We start from the raw sequence: 17631 nt of genomic DNA on the forward strand, positions 1-17631 counted from the left end.
TTCTGTTTCTGATGCAACATGCAGATCAGACAAGCTAGAGAAATAAATAAAAATTTGAAAAGGAAGGAGAGAATTTAAAAAAAGAAAACCCACATGCACACACGCAGAGAAATCAATGATGTTTCATGTTGATCTTTGATAATCTATTTAATGATTCCATTCCTACTACATTATCTGTGTTTTATATTCCAGTAATAGCTGCATTAATGACATCGAAAGGGTTCCAGGTGTGTACACACATACCTATGTATGTTGTGTGCACTCAGTTGTATGTTAGTCTGAATTAAACCATTTGAAGAATGACTAAACATATCCGCACAGTGACTCACCGAGGCTGAAAGCAACTGATAGTAACTAACAGAGATTGAAAGTGACTGACAGAAACTTACAAAAACCAACAAAAGCTGACACTGATTGTCAGAAACCAAGAGACTGACAATGATTAGCAGGAACCAACAGTGACTGACAATGACTGACAGTAGCTGACAAAGACAAACAGTGACTGAGTCCATTTCAATGGAAACGAACCGGTTTTTAATTAGCTCAGTTTACAGAGAGAATTAGAACCTAAACATCTTCACTAAAATCTATACTTCAAGGCTGCTGTGACCTTATTCCCAAGGTCACAGTTGGTACACCAATGTTTGTTAAATCAAATCCCTGCTCCCTTACCCCACCCACTTTTATGGTAGTTCCTTTAATGTTTACTAAATCAATCACACCATATCTGCCCAACTAATTTTCATTAAATTGAATATCCCTTCCTGTTATCCTAGGGTCACATCCAGTGTTCCTTTTAAGCTGTGCGTTTGTGCATGTGAACATTCAAGGATTTCAAGATGAAATCAATTTTTCTTTATCATTGTAGAAATTTTGCTAAAATGGCTATGCACATGGACTGAGCACATACTTTGCAAAGAAGACAATTTGCAAACAATGCAAATTTCTGTGTACATCTACAGCAGAATCATTAGAGGGAACATTGATTATATCCACTCTGTTGATGTTTATCAAATTAACTATACACCCCCATTAACCAAAAGCCAAATCTATTTCACTAACTTGTTTTTAATTTGCATACCCTTCACATTACCCTCAGGGTCATATCCCTTCCATCAATATTTACTCAAGTACCATACCATTATCTCCAGGGTCGGATCCACTTGGCCAATGTTTATTAAACAGACTACCCATTTCCTATTAACCCTACAGTGGTTTGTCCATGTCTGCAGGATGAATGCTGGAAAATGCAGGGCACCAAAGAAGATATGGGTGAAATAAATTGGGGAAGACCTAAAGTCACAGCACCTTGACCTCAAGCATGCTAAGGCCAGCACCATGGCTTGGAAAGCATGGAATAGCATCAGCACCAAAGCCCATCATCCAGCAGCATCCACAGTAGTGTACTGGTTGAGAGGACAGCCTCTCCTTCTGGTCACCAGCTAGGGAATAAAGAAGAACCTTCAAGCCACATCTGCACTGCCAGTCTTTTATTAAGGAACCTCTCCCAATGTCCTGTGGGTCACATCTACTCCACCAGCATTTATCAAATCTACTATTTTCTCTCATTAACTTCAGGAGCCACACCTACTTGGCCAATGTTTATTAATCCTTTGCTTGTTGTGTGTACCACATGAGGTGATACACAAGACATGTTTCCTTGCCATTCATCATATATGATGTACATTCTCAATTTTTTTTCAACCATTAGAGTAACTTAGGACTAATGAGAGAAATGAAAGCTTTATAATAGAATGTATGAAACAAAGGCTAACTAAAAGTCTGAAAACAGCCATGGACATTTAGAACAAATTTATGAAAATGTTTTGGACAGGCAATGGTTTAAACTGACTACTCCCTTCTCCACTTAATAACAATCAGGTCTACCGCGCCAATGTTTAATTAAATTAGGTATCTCTTCTCGTTATCTCAAGAGTCACATCTACTTTGTCAACATTTATTAAATTGGCTACTCTTTACTATTAACCAAAGAGTCACATCTTCTCTGTCAATGTTAATCAAGTGCTTTGGTTAGAGAAATTAGTAAATGTTATTAGTATGTTTAGCACATTCAGTCAAGAAGCGAGTAAGTAAGGTTAATAAGTTCATGGTTGAAGCAGGGGAAGGTAGCGAGAATTGTGGGGAAGTAATTTCATTTTGGCATTCTTTTACATCGTTGTCTCACCTTTGCAGAAAATTTTTATCTTCTTACCTGAATTCATTAAAAAGCTACATGTTAAAAACAAAATAGTTCCGCATACACATAAACACAAAACACACATGTATCAAATATATTTATGATTCCATTTAGTCATAGTGATACCAATAACCAGTTGTTAGAACTCAATACACTCATACTTCACAGTATTAGTAGAGTCTGGCAGCAAAGTGTAAATTGTTAGGTGGTCCCAACTCTGGATGCTTGTATGAACCAGCAGATCAGTACAGAGTGTTATATTAATTAATAAATGAAAGACAAAAGAACAGTTGTGTAATCACTTTCATTAGCTTACAGCTGTTTCTGCTGTAAGGAACTGTGCACCTAGAGTTAAGTGCCAGTGTAACCTCTTATGGCTTTCTCAAAGCTGTTTCAATGAGGTCATATATACACACACATTGAGAATAACTTTTCTTTTAAACATGTACAGAATGTACAACTATATTTTACTTCTATTTTACTGTTGTTTTTTTCTTCTTCATATTTTTATACAAGTCCCCTACACTTTCTTCATTTGCAACAATAAAATTCCAAAATCAATCTTAACTGTCAATGCTTCCAGACTTTCACAGGCTTATCGTCAGAATGTAAATTGCTACTAGCATCTGTAACTGCCTCATTTCACGGTACGCAAATATGATTACTGTAGAATTTATCACTCAAATTTGTTTTAGAGATTTAGTTGTGTTAGCTGGTATTTGAAACTTCATTGTTACATTTATCCATAAGACACTTGTCTTTTTGTTTGTGATATATATATATATATATATATATAACCCTAGTGCTAACTGCTGATGATTTATAGATGTTTATGTAAGTAAAATTACATATTACATTAGTAATGAAACAATTTGTTCAGGGTCAATCTATTTATTCGTTATATTTCACTTTCCTTCCGTTAAATGTATGTTATTTCTAATTGGAAACATCTTTTTCTGTGGCTATACTATCAGGGCTATTTTTAGCACTAGAGTTATCCACATAGTGGTTAACTCTCTAATAATTTATGTATAAATTTGTATTTTCTCCGTAGTCTTTTGTGCTAAGCCACTCGGTGTTAAATTAATGGTATTATTAAATTAATATCAATTTTTCACCCTCATTTATAAATATATATATGTATTGTCAGTGTATTAGTTTAGCATTGTGCTGTATTATGAGAGTAATGCATCTAATACTGTTTATTTCTATGGGTGTTTTTTTATATAGTATACATACAAGCATGTGTATACACATATGCACACACTAACTCTCTCTTACATACTGTTCTGCTCTTAGTCCACAATTGATAAAGGTGGATCATAAGTACTTATTCTTGTGTTTCTCCTTGTTTTGCTTTCTGTATAATCTATTCTCTCTCTCTCTCTCTCTCACACACACACACACACTTGTCTCATGATCAACCAGACTATCAGATGTTGTACACTTCTAGTCACAATGTGCTTTGCTCAGGAAAAACAATGCACTGCTTGGGTCTGGAATTGAACCCTTGATCTAGTGATCATGAGTGCAACACCCTCATATGATAGACAGATAGATAGGTGCAGGCACATTTAAGAAGTTCACCTTCCAGCCATGTGATTTTGGATTCAGTCCTATGGCATATCAATCTGGGCAAGCGTCTTCTACTATAGTACTAGGCTGACCAAAGCCTTGTGAATGCATTTGGTAGATGGAAATTACAATGAGGCCAGCATATGTATGTATTTATGCGTGTAGTGTGTGTCTGTTTACATCTTCATTCATTTGGGTGATGCTTGTCCATCAACAAAGTGTCTGGGCATTTCAGACCTTTGGAAGCATTTGGAATAAGTGATCTATAGTTTGATGAGTAAGAGCTAACACCAGGAAGAGATATCCGGCTGTAAATTAATGTCTCAAATAGCGTATTCACTAACCCAAGCAAGCATGGTAAAATAGATGTAAAAAAATGAATATATATATATATATGAAAGCCTGCTTAAATTACATTGGCATAAAATAGGTAGTAAAAGTCATGGTAAAAAAAAAATAAAAGCTTCGTTCTTTATAAAAGTACATATAATATTTATAAGGATAATATAGAGAGGAGCAAAGCCTAAATGATGAATGTGGTGGTATCACAGTTCAAATGAAGGAAGTGCTTGTTATATAAAGATAGAAAGAGCAAGAGAGTTGACACACGGCTCACAATAGCTATGTAGCCCAAGCACAATGTATTCCTTGATGATGTTAATGGAAATAGCAAGTGGTGTTGAGAAACACAAGATGAAGGAAATAAGGAGAGAGAGAGAGAGAGAAGTAGGCTAGGCTGAAGGAGAGAGTGAAAGAAATAAAATGAATGAAAGCAATAAGGAGAGCTGGAGAGAGAGAATGAAAGGGTACTGGAAATGTGAACATTGCGAATGAACATCTAAGCCAAGTGGTTTTGCTGAGATGAATGCTCTTATATCTATACTGATGAAGTTAATTGTTCACCATCCCATTCAGACAGTGAAATCAAGGATCTTAACAGATATGCACTGGATTAAAAGGGAGAACACATATACTGAGATCAACAAGAAATTGTTATATGTCTAAACTACTTTCTTCTCATGCTTTTGAATTTAAGTAACAAAGAGAATGATAGAAATAGCAGTTTAGCAAACCAAAACCTTAACGAAACAATAGTGTAAAGATAGGAATAATAATGTTGCAAACCAAAACTTAAAACAAGAAACAGCAGTTTAGGGAACTAAAAACCCTTAATGAAATAAGAGTGTAATGAAAGACATAGTAACAGAAGAAAAGGAATATTAGAGAGAGCTGTACAGTCTGTTTGTAAAGTACAGATATGAAGTACCTACAATAATAGATGGACAAAGAAAAAACAAGCTATATTAGATTATAAGTGTTTTAACGGGACCCTCAGTCACTGGGTCTCAGAAAGACTGTTATAGGGAAAAGAAAACATCTGGTGCAATACATAACAATGTTTGGTGGTTATTATGCGTGTATGAAAAAGAGATAGGTCTAGTCAAAGGGTTAAGAACTTCACTCTGCAATCATGAGGCCCCGAGTTCAATCTCCACAGTGTGGCACCTTGAGAAAAATGTCTACCATTGCTTTGAGTTGATCCAGGTTTTATGAGTGAAGTTGGGTTAGAAGGAAGCTGTGTGGAAGCCAGCTGAAAGATTATGCTAACGGTACATGTATCTGTGGAAGAATCAGACACCTGCACTGATGCAACGAAATGTGTCGGGGGAGTAGTCTCACTTGTATAAAACACACACACACACAAAGCCGTTGCTTTTTATTACGCTGATTCTGCCCTAAGGATTATATGAAGTTTACAAATGTCAGAGAGATACTCAGCTACTTATACTATTAGCCAGAATGGACACTAGTTGTTAATTCAAAGGGTCAGTTAGCCTTGTCACACTGTTCTACCTGAGGGCTACACTAAATCTTTAGCATTTAAACCAGCCAAAATATTTGCCTTGTTTTATGTTAAAACTGACCAGATCCAGCCTCTCTTACCTACCCTACAATGTCATTTTAAAAATAAGCAATCACATCACTGAAATCTTGAAGTTACAACACAATGTATGATGTATTCAAAACAGTGTGAATAAACAAGCATTACATCCAACAGAATAATCTGAATGCTAAAGGGCTAATAGTATAAATGCCCAAAGAATGCTTTGCCACTTACATTGTAATACAATGTCTGTGAAGTTTCATTGATTTGAATACTGGAGGATACAGTGTTTGTGAAAACACATGAGAGTTCATCATAATATTTGATAGAGAGGGAGGGAGAGAGAGAGAGAAGGTGGAGGGGCTTCTAATAAATCAGGAAGAAAATACATGAAATGGGGTTACACCATAGAAAAATGGCCACCAGTCGATAAAAAAAGCAGTGTATACACAACTAAAATGATAAAATGATAGTTATGTAACCCACAAATGCATTAATGAACTCATTGCCCACAATCAATACAGTCAAACCAATCAATCAACACAGTTATGCACATACTGTATATAGTCATTTATGTACAAGCTATACAAATCTATGCAGTCCAGTTTCAGTGAATATGAATTAATAACTAGTTTCATAAGCTATGAAACAAGCACTTAAGGCCTAATCATCACATGTAGACATGCACATTATGGACATAAAGTATGCCACATTTAAATCTAATTCTGTAAAGTTATGCGTGAACATATATACACACACACACACTCACACATATATATATATATAGACATTATCAACCACACATACTTAACATATATGCTTTTTGTATTTGCTGGCGCTTTGAGAGAGTAATCTTCACCATGCCAAATTGCAGCTTACTGGCCATACGGTTGATAATGTTTAATACACTAGCACTGCTTTTATTTCATATTTGAACACACACACACACAAAATAAAATTGAATGAAATGAATGCATTAAGGTTATATGATGTGCTTCATTCCATTAAATTTAAATTTACTACACTAAGATAAAAAAAAAATTCAACTGACTCCTAGCAAACAAAATAATTCTCTCCCTCACAACAGAAAGACACAACCAATAAACTAAGCTTTTAAATGAAATTTGCAATAAAGAGAACATAACATATATTTGATTGGTTGAGCTAAATCAGATTCTTTATTCTTTTACAGATTTATATTACTGAACTACAGACATATTGGATATGACCTTTAACTCTTTAACATTCACATTCTGTGAAAAGTAATACTTATTTCTTTACATTGTTTTGAAGTAATCATGCATTATCATGTAGCTTTGAGATTTTGATGAGGTGACTTACTTTTTAGAATGATATTGTAAGATTGGTGTGAGAGGCCTGATCTGGTCAGTTTGAACATAAAATGAGTAGAATATTTCGGCCGGATATGGTTACTTTAAATGTTAAAGGATTTTTTTTTTTTTTTACTCAATTATATTCTCCCTATCCACTCTGATGGAAGAGGATAAAACACAAAGTTAACCAAATCTTCAAATACAAGAAATTTTCATTGACACCAATTTTTGCAATCATGTGCACGCACACACACACACATATATATAGCAGGCTTTCATCTACCAAACTTTCACTTAAAAGGCTTTGATCAACTGGAAGCTTTCATAAAAGACCTACAGTCAAGGTGCAGCACAGTAAGATCTAGCCAAGAACCATGTGTTTGCAAAGTGAATCTTCCCAATCACCATTCCTGCACTTATTTAATAATGATGACGAATAAAATATAAAAAAAGCTCCCATTCCAATGAGAAATCTTCCACCATGATTTTATTTGAAAATATTTTGTAAAGTTACCAACACCAAATTAATAAATGCAAGGAAAAAAAAGTTTTTTTTATAAAGTCCCTCCAAATTTTTAATTGCTTCAAAATTAACTGAAACCCATAAGCAGTGTATTTCTAAAGAAATATGGCAATGGAAGCTTTAAGATATGAAACAGAAGCAAACTGAACAACGGATTGTGAAAGAAATTGGGATTGCAACTTAATAACTGACCAGCTCCAGAAGATGTCACTTCTTTATATATATATATATTATATATATATATATATAAATAATTCACATCAGAAAATCAGTAGCTTGTAGCAAACACAAATATAGAAAGTGTTTGAAAGGTGAGACAGTTAATTTGTTGTATTGGACTTTTTTTAAGCTGAAGGAAAGAAATTTGAATGTCACATAGAACGACATGACCATTTCATAAAGAATAATTGGAATTTTCAAGAGAAATGGAAATTAGATGAAGAAAACAAACAACAATAAACTTCAAAATGAAGAAACGACAACAGCAATAATATCTATAACTAAGAAAAGAACATTAAATTAAATACTGGCAGAACAGACAGAAAAACAAAACAATAATAATAATAATAATAGTATTAATAATAATAGTGAGATTGCATCATATTAATTTTTGAAATTGAACAAGGAAATAAATCTGACAGACTTTCACCAAACAACAGAAATCTATTAAGAAAAAAAAATTTTTTTTTTAAAGAATATAAGAAATATAAGAATACAAATGTAAACAATATTTCCTAAGAGATGAATTCTGTGTTACTGATTCAAGAATGGAGAAAAAAAAAAAATCAATATAGAATATTATTTCAAATGCAGTGGAACCAAACAACCAAAAATTCTGAAATACATTTGATAGAATTTCTTAAGATTTAATTCTACAGATGCAGTATTTGGATACATTGTCAATGTTGTAACCTGGGGTCACAAGGTTTTGGGTCTTACAAACAAGCTAGTTAATCAAGCTTAAACCTGTGTCCTAGAAGCATTCTACTGACCACACAAATCATCTCTTTTCAACAGCCTCTATATTATTCTTATTCTTAATGGGTCTTCTGTTCATTTTTGTAATACTTTGGGTTCCATAGGTTTTACTCGGGGAATGACAGGCGAACAACCCTTAATTGTCAGACTTCACTGGTAAACACCCACTAACTCCTGATACTCAGCACTCTTCGTTTCTTTTGGTGGCAGTGATGATATCATTTTTATAACACAGAAACTGGGAAAACTTATGTATTGTTAACTGCTTAGCCCTAGGTTATCCTTTATCAAACACAACTATGGTCAAAGTAATTCCAGCCTTGACCACATATGCATGTAGATTAAAGTATAATTTAAAAAACATCACCAAAGTTTGTGGGTATTTCTTCCATATATGCAATAAAGACAGTCACTGCACCTGTGTGTACATATATTTTTACCTGACATTTTGTACAAGAGCTACGTTATGTTATGCAGTGCTTCTGAAACTATTTTAACTATCAGCCTTTTTTTTTTTACTAATGCAGTTTAATGTTGCCTCCCAGCCATTTCTAATGTACATGCATGTAATATCTGGCCAGAACAATTTAATTCCAGGATTTAATTTCACGCCGATAACTAATTACCATGGCACCGCCTTACTGAGTTTTATATATATCTCCACAGCTACCAGTTGAAATTCATGTTTACAATCTGATTTATAGCTGTAGTTTCTATATGTTCACACACATTACTTTCTCTGTCCATCTGTGAGTTTATACATCTCTATACATATGGCTAAATTATGAGATTAACAGACGACACAAAAATTAATAGCACATAAGCATGTACAATATGTGTATACACAGGACATTACCTAATGCAACAGGTGCAGTGGCTGGCTTTATTGTATGTATGAAAGAAATACTCACAAATTTTAGCAATGTATTTTAAATTATACTTTAATCTACATATTAGCTTATATTTATTATTTACCTTCTGGGGCCTAATATTGATGCCATTGTTGTGATTGTGGCTAACAAACACTTTATCATATTACATTAAAACTTTATTTAAATATTTAAATAGCAAGCAATGATTTAAAAACTGTACAGATGCATCAATTCCTTCACATCCTCAACCTTCTTGACCTCCAGTGCTCTCATAAGATTTCTCACCCTACTTCCAGGGGTTGGTACCACTCAATTTGATAAGCACTGGTACATATGTTGGTGTCAACCATCTGAAATCTCACTATATATAATTTATCTTATTGCGAGATTGTGAGCAAGGTTTTAATTTAATATTACTCCTATTAACAGTTATCGCCAAGCTAATATGGCAGTCCATAAATATAGGACGAAAGCTGCCATTGATTAGCTCCAAGAGGCCATCGCCTCTAGCTAGCTATATGATACACGAACCTGTGTCCATTATAACCTTTGAACAGGGGAGGTCAGTCGCTTCCTCTTGCTGGATTGCCATATTAGCTTGGTGATAATTGTTAATATCCAGTACCGCTGCCGTAGTCTCCTTTAGAGAGACTTAGAAATAAAAATATTTCTATTACTACTATTTTTTTTCTTTAATATTCATTTTCTATATTGCCATGAATTAGATGGCAATAATGCAATTTCAGAGAATTTCTAAGGAAGTCGACTGGAACAGTATGCAAAATATCATCATGGGACAAGGTGCATGAAAATAATTTGGTTGAATGGTACTGCAGAAGAAGAATACATACATAATATATATAAACACACACACATGAGAAAAAAAGTATAAAGCTAAATTTATATATTGAACAGAAATCACAACAACACTAACCACTACTATTACAACATCAACAAACGAAAATGTTTTGTTTTTTTCAGGGCAAGTTCTAATCTACAAGACAGATGACAAGAGGCATAATGTGATGATCCACAGAACTTATACATAACAGGATGAGAGTGCTGGAGAGGAAGTGGCAGAATGCAGAATGGAACCAAACAAACAAAATAGAATAAATGTTAAAAAAAAAAAATCCAGTACTAACGAATAAAATCAAATAAAAAACAAAATATGAGTAACCCTCCCTGCTTCCCTGATCGTCCTGTAATATCATTTTGTCTAAATAATTTATTTCTTCTTTTCTGTAAAGTATATAAAGGAAATCAAGGATATTTCCAATGGATCAAAAATACCTGTGAGGATACAAAGAAATGTCTGTGCTGTATTTCTAACAGGTGGCATGGTAACCAGGTTAGGTTAAGCTGGGATGATGGCTTGATAACAAGGATGTCTCACAATATATTTATATTAACACAGAACCCCTGAAGACAGATTACTTTTGTAGAGAGTTTATGAAAAAAGAGCGACAAGTTACAGATCTTTTTTAATCTTTTAGTCAGAGGGGTGGAGGCAGTACCCACGACCATTTACTGGGCTTCTGAGACTGGTGGGAAAGAGGGAGGTAGTTACCCTGAAAATGGTGACTTGGACCAGCTTTTTGCAACAGAATGGGCTCTGTTGAAGATACCCAAGGTGACAGATCAAGTCCATCACACTAAGAAGTTAATTGCTTTTGGTCAAAGCTAACTATTATGATTTTAGGAATGTGCATGCATGTACGCATGCATGTGAGGTGGGTCCAAAACTCTAGCTTTAGGCTAAGTAATAATTATAATGAAAGTAAAGAATCAACTGACCAGCCAATCGGCTAGCTATTCTGCTAATCAACCAACTAATCAGTCAATAAACAAATCAGCTAATCAGCAAACTGCTCAAATGGCTAATTAAGGCATCTGAGCAAAAACCAATGTTACTATTTGAGTTATATATATATATCTATAATGAATAACGCCAATAAAGAACAAGGGCCCAAAAACAAAATAAAAACAAAATACCAAAAAGTAAACAGTACGCAAGTAAAAAGTAACAGAATAATGATACATGATGTTACAGAATAGTGTAACATGACAGTATATGTAACACTGTAGTGATTATATAACAAAGAAAATATCAATCATATTAACTGAACCAAAGGTACTAAAGTTACAGACATACACATGATTATAGAATTAAAAAAAAACAAAAACAAACAAAACAGTCTATTCCTTCAGAAAAGAAAAATACCAAACTATCACAGACTAGAAATAATAATAATAATGATGATGATGATGATGATGATGATGATAATCATGATGATGGTGACACCAGCAAGAGCAGAAAAAGTAGCAGCAGGGGGATGAGATCAGAGTGATAACAAAGATAAAGATGATGATGATGACAACAACAACAGCAGTGGCAGCAGCAGCAGTGGTGGTGGTGGTGGTGGTGTTAGGGGGCAAGGGGCAATCAGATAGCCAGGGACGAGGGAAGGAGTACTTACGTGGCTGATCAGATGCTGTCGGAATCCGAGTATGTGAACGCGAAAAGACATTTTTCAGCAACCGAGCCGTCTCAGTAATCCTGGCAAACAGCAGAAAGGTAGAAATGACAGTGGGACTCACAGTGGCGGTTGGCAACAATGAGCGGCACCAGACAGACAGGTAGATAGAGTGATATATAAACAGAGAGGGATAGACACGGAGAGAAAGAGAAAATGCAACATCATTATATATATATATGTATATATATATGTATATATATATACACACACCTGGAATCAGTAAAATCATAAAGAGAATACATATTATAGTCATATACTAGAGAAAAATGGGATACATTCAGGTATATAAGTATGTGTGCATGTGTATGTAAGTGTGTGTGTGAGAGTGTATGGAAATGAAACAGAGATGTAAGAGAGTCAAATGACAATGAAAGCAAGTTTAGGAGTCCGACACTAGAAGCTGGAAGAGATAGGTAAATAAATATACAATTGAGATAATGTCAAATATTTTGTTACTGTAACAAAATATTTGACATTTTGTTGCTTGGAGATGTATCTATAATATAAATTGGACATGGGCGATCGTTGTATTCTTTCTTGTCTTGAGGTTCACAGCCAAACGGCTGGGTGGATTCGCGTGGAAAAAATGGCACACATGTGGAGACGGGTGCATAGATTGGAATGCAGCTTGTATTTTTTCCTAGTTATATATATATATATATAAGGCAAGGTGTGCCAGTTGTCAAGGAAGTCGAGGATAATTGATGCAAGTTATCCATGTATATTATTAACCAAGATCCATATCTCCATTCCTCAGGATTAAAAGACAAAAATAGTAAAACTTTGGACATTTTTGTACTTTTACCATCTCTCTATACACACCTGCACAATCTGTATATACACATGCATGTATACGCACACAAACACACAAATATGCATACAGACGTGTGTTTGTGTGTATATGTATATATAAACACACACACATTACACAATGTATATGCACATACATATGCATACCCTCACATGTATATAAATTCATACACACACACACATGTATATACAGGAATGCACACACATATATACTTGCACATATATGCATGCATACACCTACAAAGATAAGTGTTATGCTTCTGAGCGAGTGAGAGAGAGAGAGAGAGAGAGAGACTGATAATGCAAATGAAGATCTAAGTATCACAAGTAGAAAAATTAGATGAAAAGTGGTTTAAGAGTGTAAAACTCTTTGAAAAAAAAAAAAAAAGAAGAGATTGTACAATTGTAGAGAATAGAAACATTGAAGTACTGACATGGAAATACAAATGAAAACATTAAAATATGTAGTGGACAGTATTAGCCTCTTACAAAGTGGCATGGACAGAAGGGAGCTTTCTACAAAAGGAATGGCTGATGTACTTACTTTAGAGCCAATGCTAGGTTACTCTTTAATGATAATTTTCTTGTTTAATATCACCTAGTGTGAGTCTAGTATGTGTCAATTACTTTTCTCTTTGCAATATTGAAAGCTCCTCTACTCCTTGGTTCAAAATTAAATGTAGTACTCTCTGTAACATCAACATCCACACTCCGCAATGTCAACTACAGTGTTCCCTGCAGGGAAAAGCTACAGGACTGTCCACAGAGAAAGGTACTAACTTACTGTTCCAGCTACAGAGTATTACCAATAGCACTTCATGAGCTGTTGACTACATCCTCTGCATAGTATCAACAACTATATATGCTATAAAATACCAACAACCATCCATGGTTTAAAGAACCAAGTGCATTCTCTACAAGTATATCAATAACTACAAGCTACAAAGTACCAAAAACCATACTATCTCACTCGGCAAAGTACCATCAACAACACACTCTACAAAATATCAAGAACTACACTCTACAAAGTACCAACAGCTACACTCCCCACAAAGTACCAGCAACTATACTTCCTACAAACTACCAAAAGTCACACAACATATTACCAACAACTACACTCTCATCAAAGTACCATCAACTAAAATCTCTCCTCACTATGAACTATACTAAACACATTTTCTCTACAAATGTACACTCTACTCCTTACAATTAATAAATTCATATATTTGATGATATGATTTAGTTCTACTGTTAAGTTGCCATGTGAGCAGAGGTTTGATTCATAATTATGACGATGATCATCGTTGTCAACATGAGTAGTGAATAAATGAATGTTGACGACCATGAAACACTAAAACACCTCAATGTTGTAAAAGCCATGTAATTGCTAAAGAGACAATAAATTCAAGTCCCATATCTACTGTCACGATTAACAATCTTATCACCAACATGACTGACAAGCTGAACAAAAGAGCCCCTCTATGTGGTCAATCTACCTGTGAAAAAATAGAGAAAACGCAGTTAAATGTCTCCAAATTATTTTTGGCAGGATCTGAACTCATAACATGAAGAGAGCTGGAGCAAATATTGCAAGGTATTTTGTCTGATGCTTAAATGATTCTGTCAATCCCAAACCAATAATACAGTACAATTGGAAATTATAAGAATAAATGGATGAGCTCAACATCATCGTCATTTAAAGTCCATGTTCCATGGTGGGTGACAGAATACAATGGGTATAAGGATTACATTGTGCTCTGGTGTATAGCAGGATTTCTATTGCTTGATGCCCCTCTAAATGCCAACCAGTCCAATCATAAAAAGTAAAAGATTCTTCAAGTAATATATTAAGTAACTTAAGCTTGAAAAGTTTTTCTTTTTTCTCTATCATCAAAAGCATTCAACTAATTAACTTCTTACAGTTGGTCAACAAGACATCATCCAGAGTGGCTATCAACATATGTGGTAATCAGTGTTGGTATCCAACAAGGTTATCATCCGGGAACCAAATCAAAACCCAAGAGAAGATGAACTATGAGTGGGATGTCTCTCGCCAAACCATGGCGAATACCCTGAGGGAGAGGAGTGTGTCTTAATTGTTGGTTTGTTTTCAGAGCACTGCAATCTTAAAAAGACTCCGAACTGCTGTTATGTCACATTATGAAGGAACATGGAACATTGGTGTAGTTCAAAAGGGATGGAAAAACACTACCAAATAACAACTGAGATCATTAACAATATTGTTTCTGAGTTGGACAAATGAAATATCAGTGTTGTAGTTATATTTCCAGAAAAAAAAAGAAAGAAAAAAGTAGGGAAAATGGTACTAATTCTTTATCACTTTTTCTTTTGATTTAACTTAATTGTACGGCTAAAGTTAGTAGGACATGGAGTCAAAAAAGAAAAGATCATAAGACCCAGTAAACTACATAATTCAGGATGAGTCCAATGCAGCTCAACACTAACAACAACACCTTAAGGTTGGTGTTGTAGAGAGAGTAGGTAAATGCAAAGATTTTCCATCGCAAAATGTATAGTGATGCACTTGCCTACATCCTGCTTGAGTTACCGGTTGGCAATCCACTGAGCATTGCGAACGGGTCACACACACACAAATTAGCAGTATCACTATTTTATATAAAAAATTTATCCCTTCCATATTTGATAAATGGGTATGGGTTAATGACAAGAAAGATACCTGGCTGCAAAACAGTATCTAAATAATAGGTACTCATCTGACACATGCTAGCATGGAAAAACAGACGCCAAATACACACGCTCACACACAACTTTTTAGTAGTGTAAAACACAGTCATAGGGCAACATTTCATACAATTCCAATTGAACATGACACCTGCATCTCCCTAACCTATTTCATTCTTTGTTTTAACCCTAACTGCTAAAGCCATGTTGCAACATCCAATCCACATTATAGCACTTTATAGCAAAATTAAATGTCATTCCACAATATTGTTTGGCTCAGATCTCAATTCACAAAATTATTTTGTTGTTCTGTCTAAGAGCTAGCAGCAAAATAGGTTTTCTTAAATGATATATCACGAAAAGTGCTACAAGCTACACATATGTTTTTAGTGCTTTGAAACATAACAAATATGTTGTATTTCAAAAGTCTGTTTACACTTCAGGAATGTGAATTCACTTTTGAAATATGAAATAAAAGTAGAGAAATTGGTAATGCTGTAGGTTGTACAGAAACCTGTTTACTGTAAACAGAATATATATATATATATATATGTATGTGTATATATATATATATGTGTATATATATATATATGTATGTATGTATGTGTATATATATATATATGTATGTATGTATGTGTATATATATATATGTATGTATGTGTATATATATTTATGTATGTATGTGTATATATATATATGTATGTGTATATATATATATATATGTATCTGTGTATATATATATATATATATATATATATATATATATATATATACATACATATACATACTGTATGTGTGTATGTAGGTGGGAGTGACCTTTTAACAGAATGATATTGGAGTGAAAACTAACTTCAAACAGATCAATTTGATTACTTGTGTGTGTGTGTGTGTGAGAGAGAGAGAGAATTTTCTTTATGTAGTTTGAACATTTATATTAGCTGAAATCCATTTCAGATGAAAGCTTTTCTGTAAAACAAAATAAAATGATGATTCTGTAAATTGTCCCCGTTTTTTTCTTTCATTCCTTCTTTTCCATGCTGGAATGAATAGGATGGATGTCTCATATCTCATCACATGTCATGGTCCACTTTATTTAAATGTATGTACACACACACACAGAATAACAGAAAAGAAAAAGAGGAAAGCAATTGATTGAAGTTAGCAAACTTGTAGCCATCATCCATCATCAGAGCCACTGAAGGCATGTGATCCCCGAACATGTTATTAGAACTTGTCCATGGTTCTGCCTCAGTCCTCAGAAGAGAAGTAGTGACTCAGTGATACTTTCACAGGGTGTCTCATCCATTCATTCCATATATTACATAACATTACATACATTTGGACAGGCTTGTGTAGCATGGTGGGTACTGTTGAAAACATGAAACTGACAGTAGCTCAAATCTTAGATCCTGTCTAATAAATGATAGTTATCTCTCACTGGATGGAATACTTTTTTTTGTTGATCCCACAAGTAACAGAAGAGTACACAAAACAAAAAAAGTATATATATATATATTTCTTTACTGCCCACAAGGGGCTAAACATAGAGAGGACAAACAAGGACAGACAAAGGGATTAAGTCGATTACATTGACCCCAGTGCGAAACTGGTACTTTATTTATCGACCCTGAAAGGATGAAAGGCAAAGTCGACCCCGGCGGAATTTGAACTCAGAACGTAATGACAGACGAAATACGGCTATGCATTTCATCTGGCGTGCTAACGTTTCTGAAAAAAATATATATATAGTTAGATACACACACACACCAACAAAAAAACCAACTGTCTTGAATAGTGAGATTACCTAGAATATTGTTAATACTAGTGCTTAAGAAGGTGAAGATATAATACTACAAAGACAAAATAATCTGTTCTTGTCATCTTTACATAATTCTCTGAAAAAAAGAAAAGACCTCAAAAACTAGGGGCTTCTAGGGAAAATTTCTTGAAGTTTGCTAGGATGGAGAGCAAGTTCATTATTAATATTTTGCTTCTTGTAAACAACAAATTTCATTTTGACAACAGTGATGTATTTAAGCATTACCAACATTGAAATAGATGAAATAACAACGATAGACAATAAATATAATAACAAAAACATAGTAGTAATAATAATGCTAATTCAAATTGACAATAATTACATTAATTTTGTAGATAATAATAAAGATAATTAATACTGAAAATATAACAATAATAGTAATAATGTTTCTGATT

At 34.1% G+C, this 17631-nt stretch overlaps 1 protein-coding gene across 11 annotated transcripts in view; it reads right to left on the bottom strand.

Annotated features, from left to right (window-relative positions):
• The window catches only part of LOC115213810 (probable phospholipid-transporting ATPase IA), a 509671-nt gene that overhangs the window by 9732 nt on the left and 482308 nt on the right, over positions 1-17631 (bottom strand). For 8 of the 11 annotated variants that reach the window (XM_029782682.2, XM_036504660.1, XM_036504659.1 and 5 more), the window contains 2 exons: positions 11845-11924; positions 2186-2212 (listed from right to left, as the gene is read on the bottom strand). The exons of 1 other annotated variant lie outside the window; for it this stretch is intronic. In XM_029782682.2, the coding sequence (XP_029638542.1) occupies positions 2186-2212; positions 11845-11924 (107 nt within the window). The remainder of the gene's footprint in view (positions 1-2185; positions 2213-11844; positions 11925-17631) is intronic. 2 more of the 11 variants (XR_004999986.1, XM_029782681.2) reach the window with 1 other exon arrangement.

The sequence above is a fragment of the Octopus sinensis genome, linkage group LG7 (assembly GCF_006345805.1).
Source record: "Octopus sinensis linkage group LG7, ASM634580v1, whole genome shotgun sequence".
In the NCBI taxonomy this organism is placed as follows: domain Eukaryota; kingdom Metazoa; phylum Mollusca; class Cephalopoda; order Octopoda; family Octopodidae; genus Octopus; species Octopus sinensis.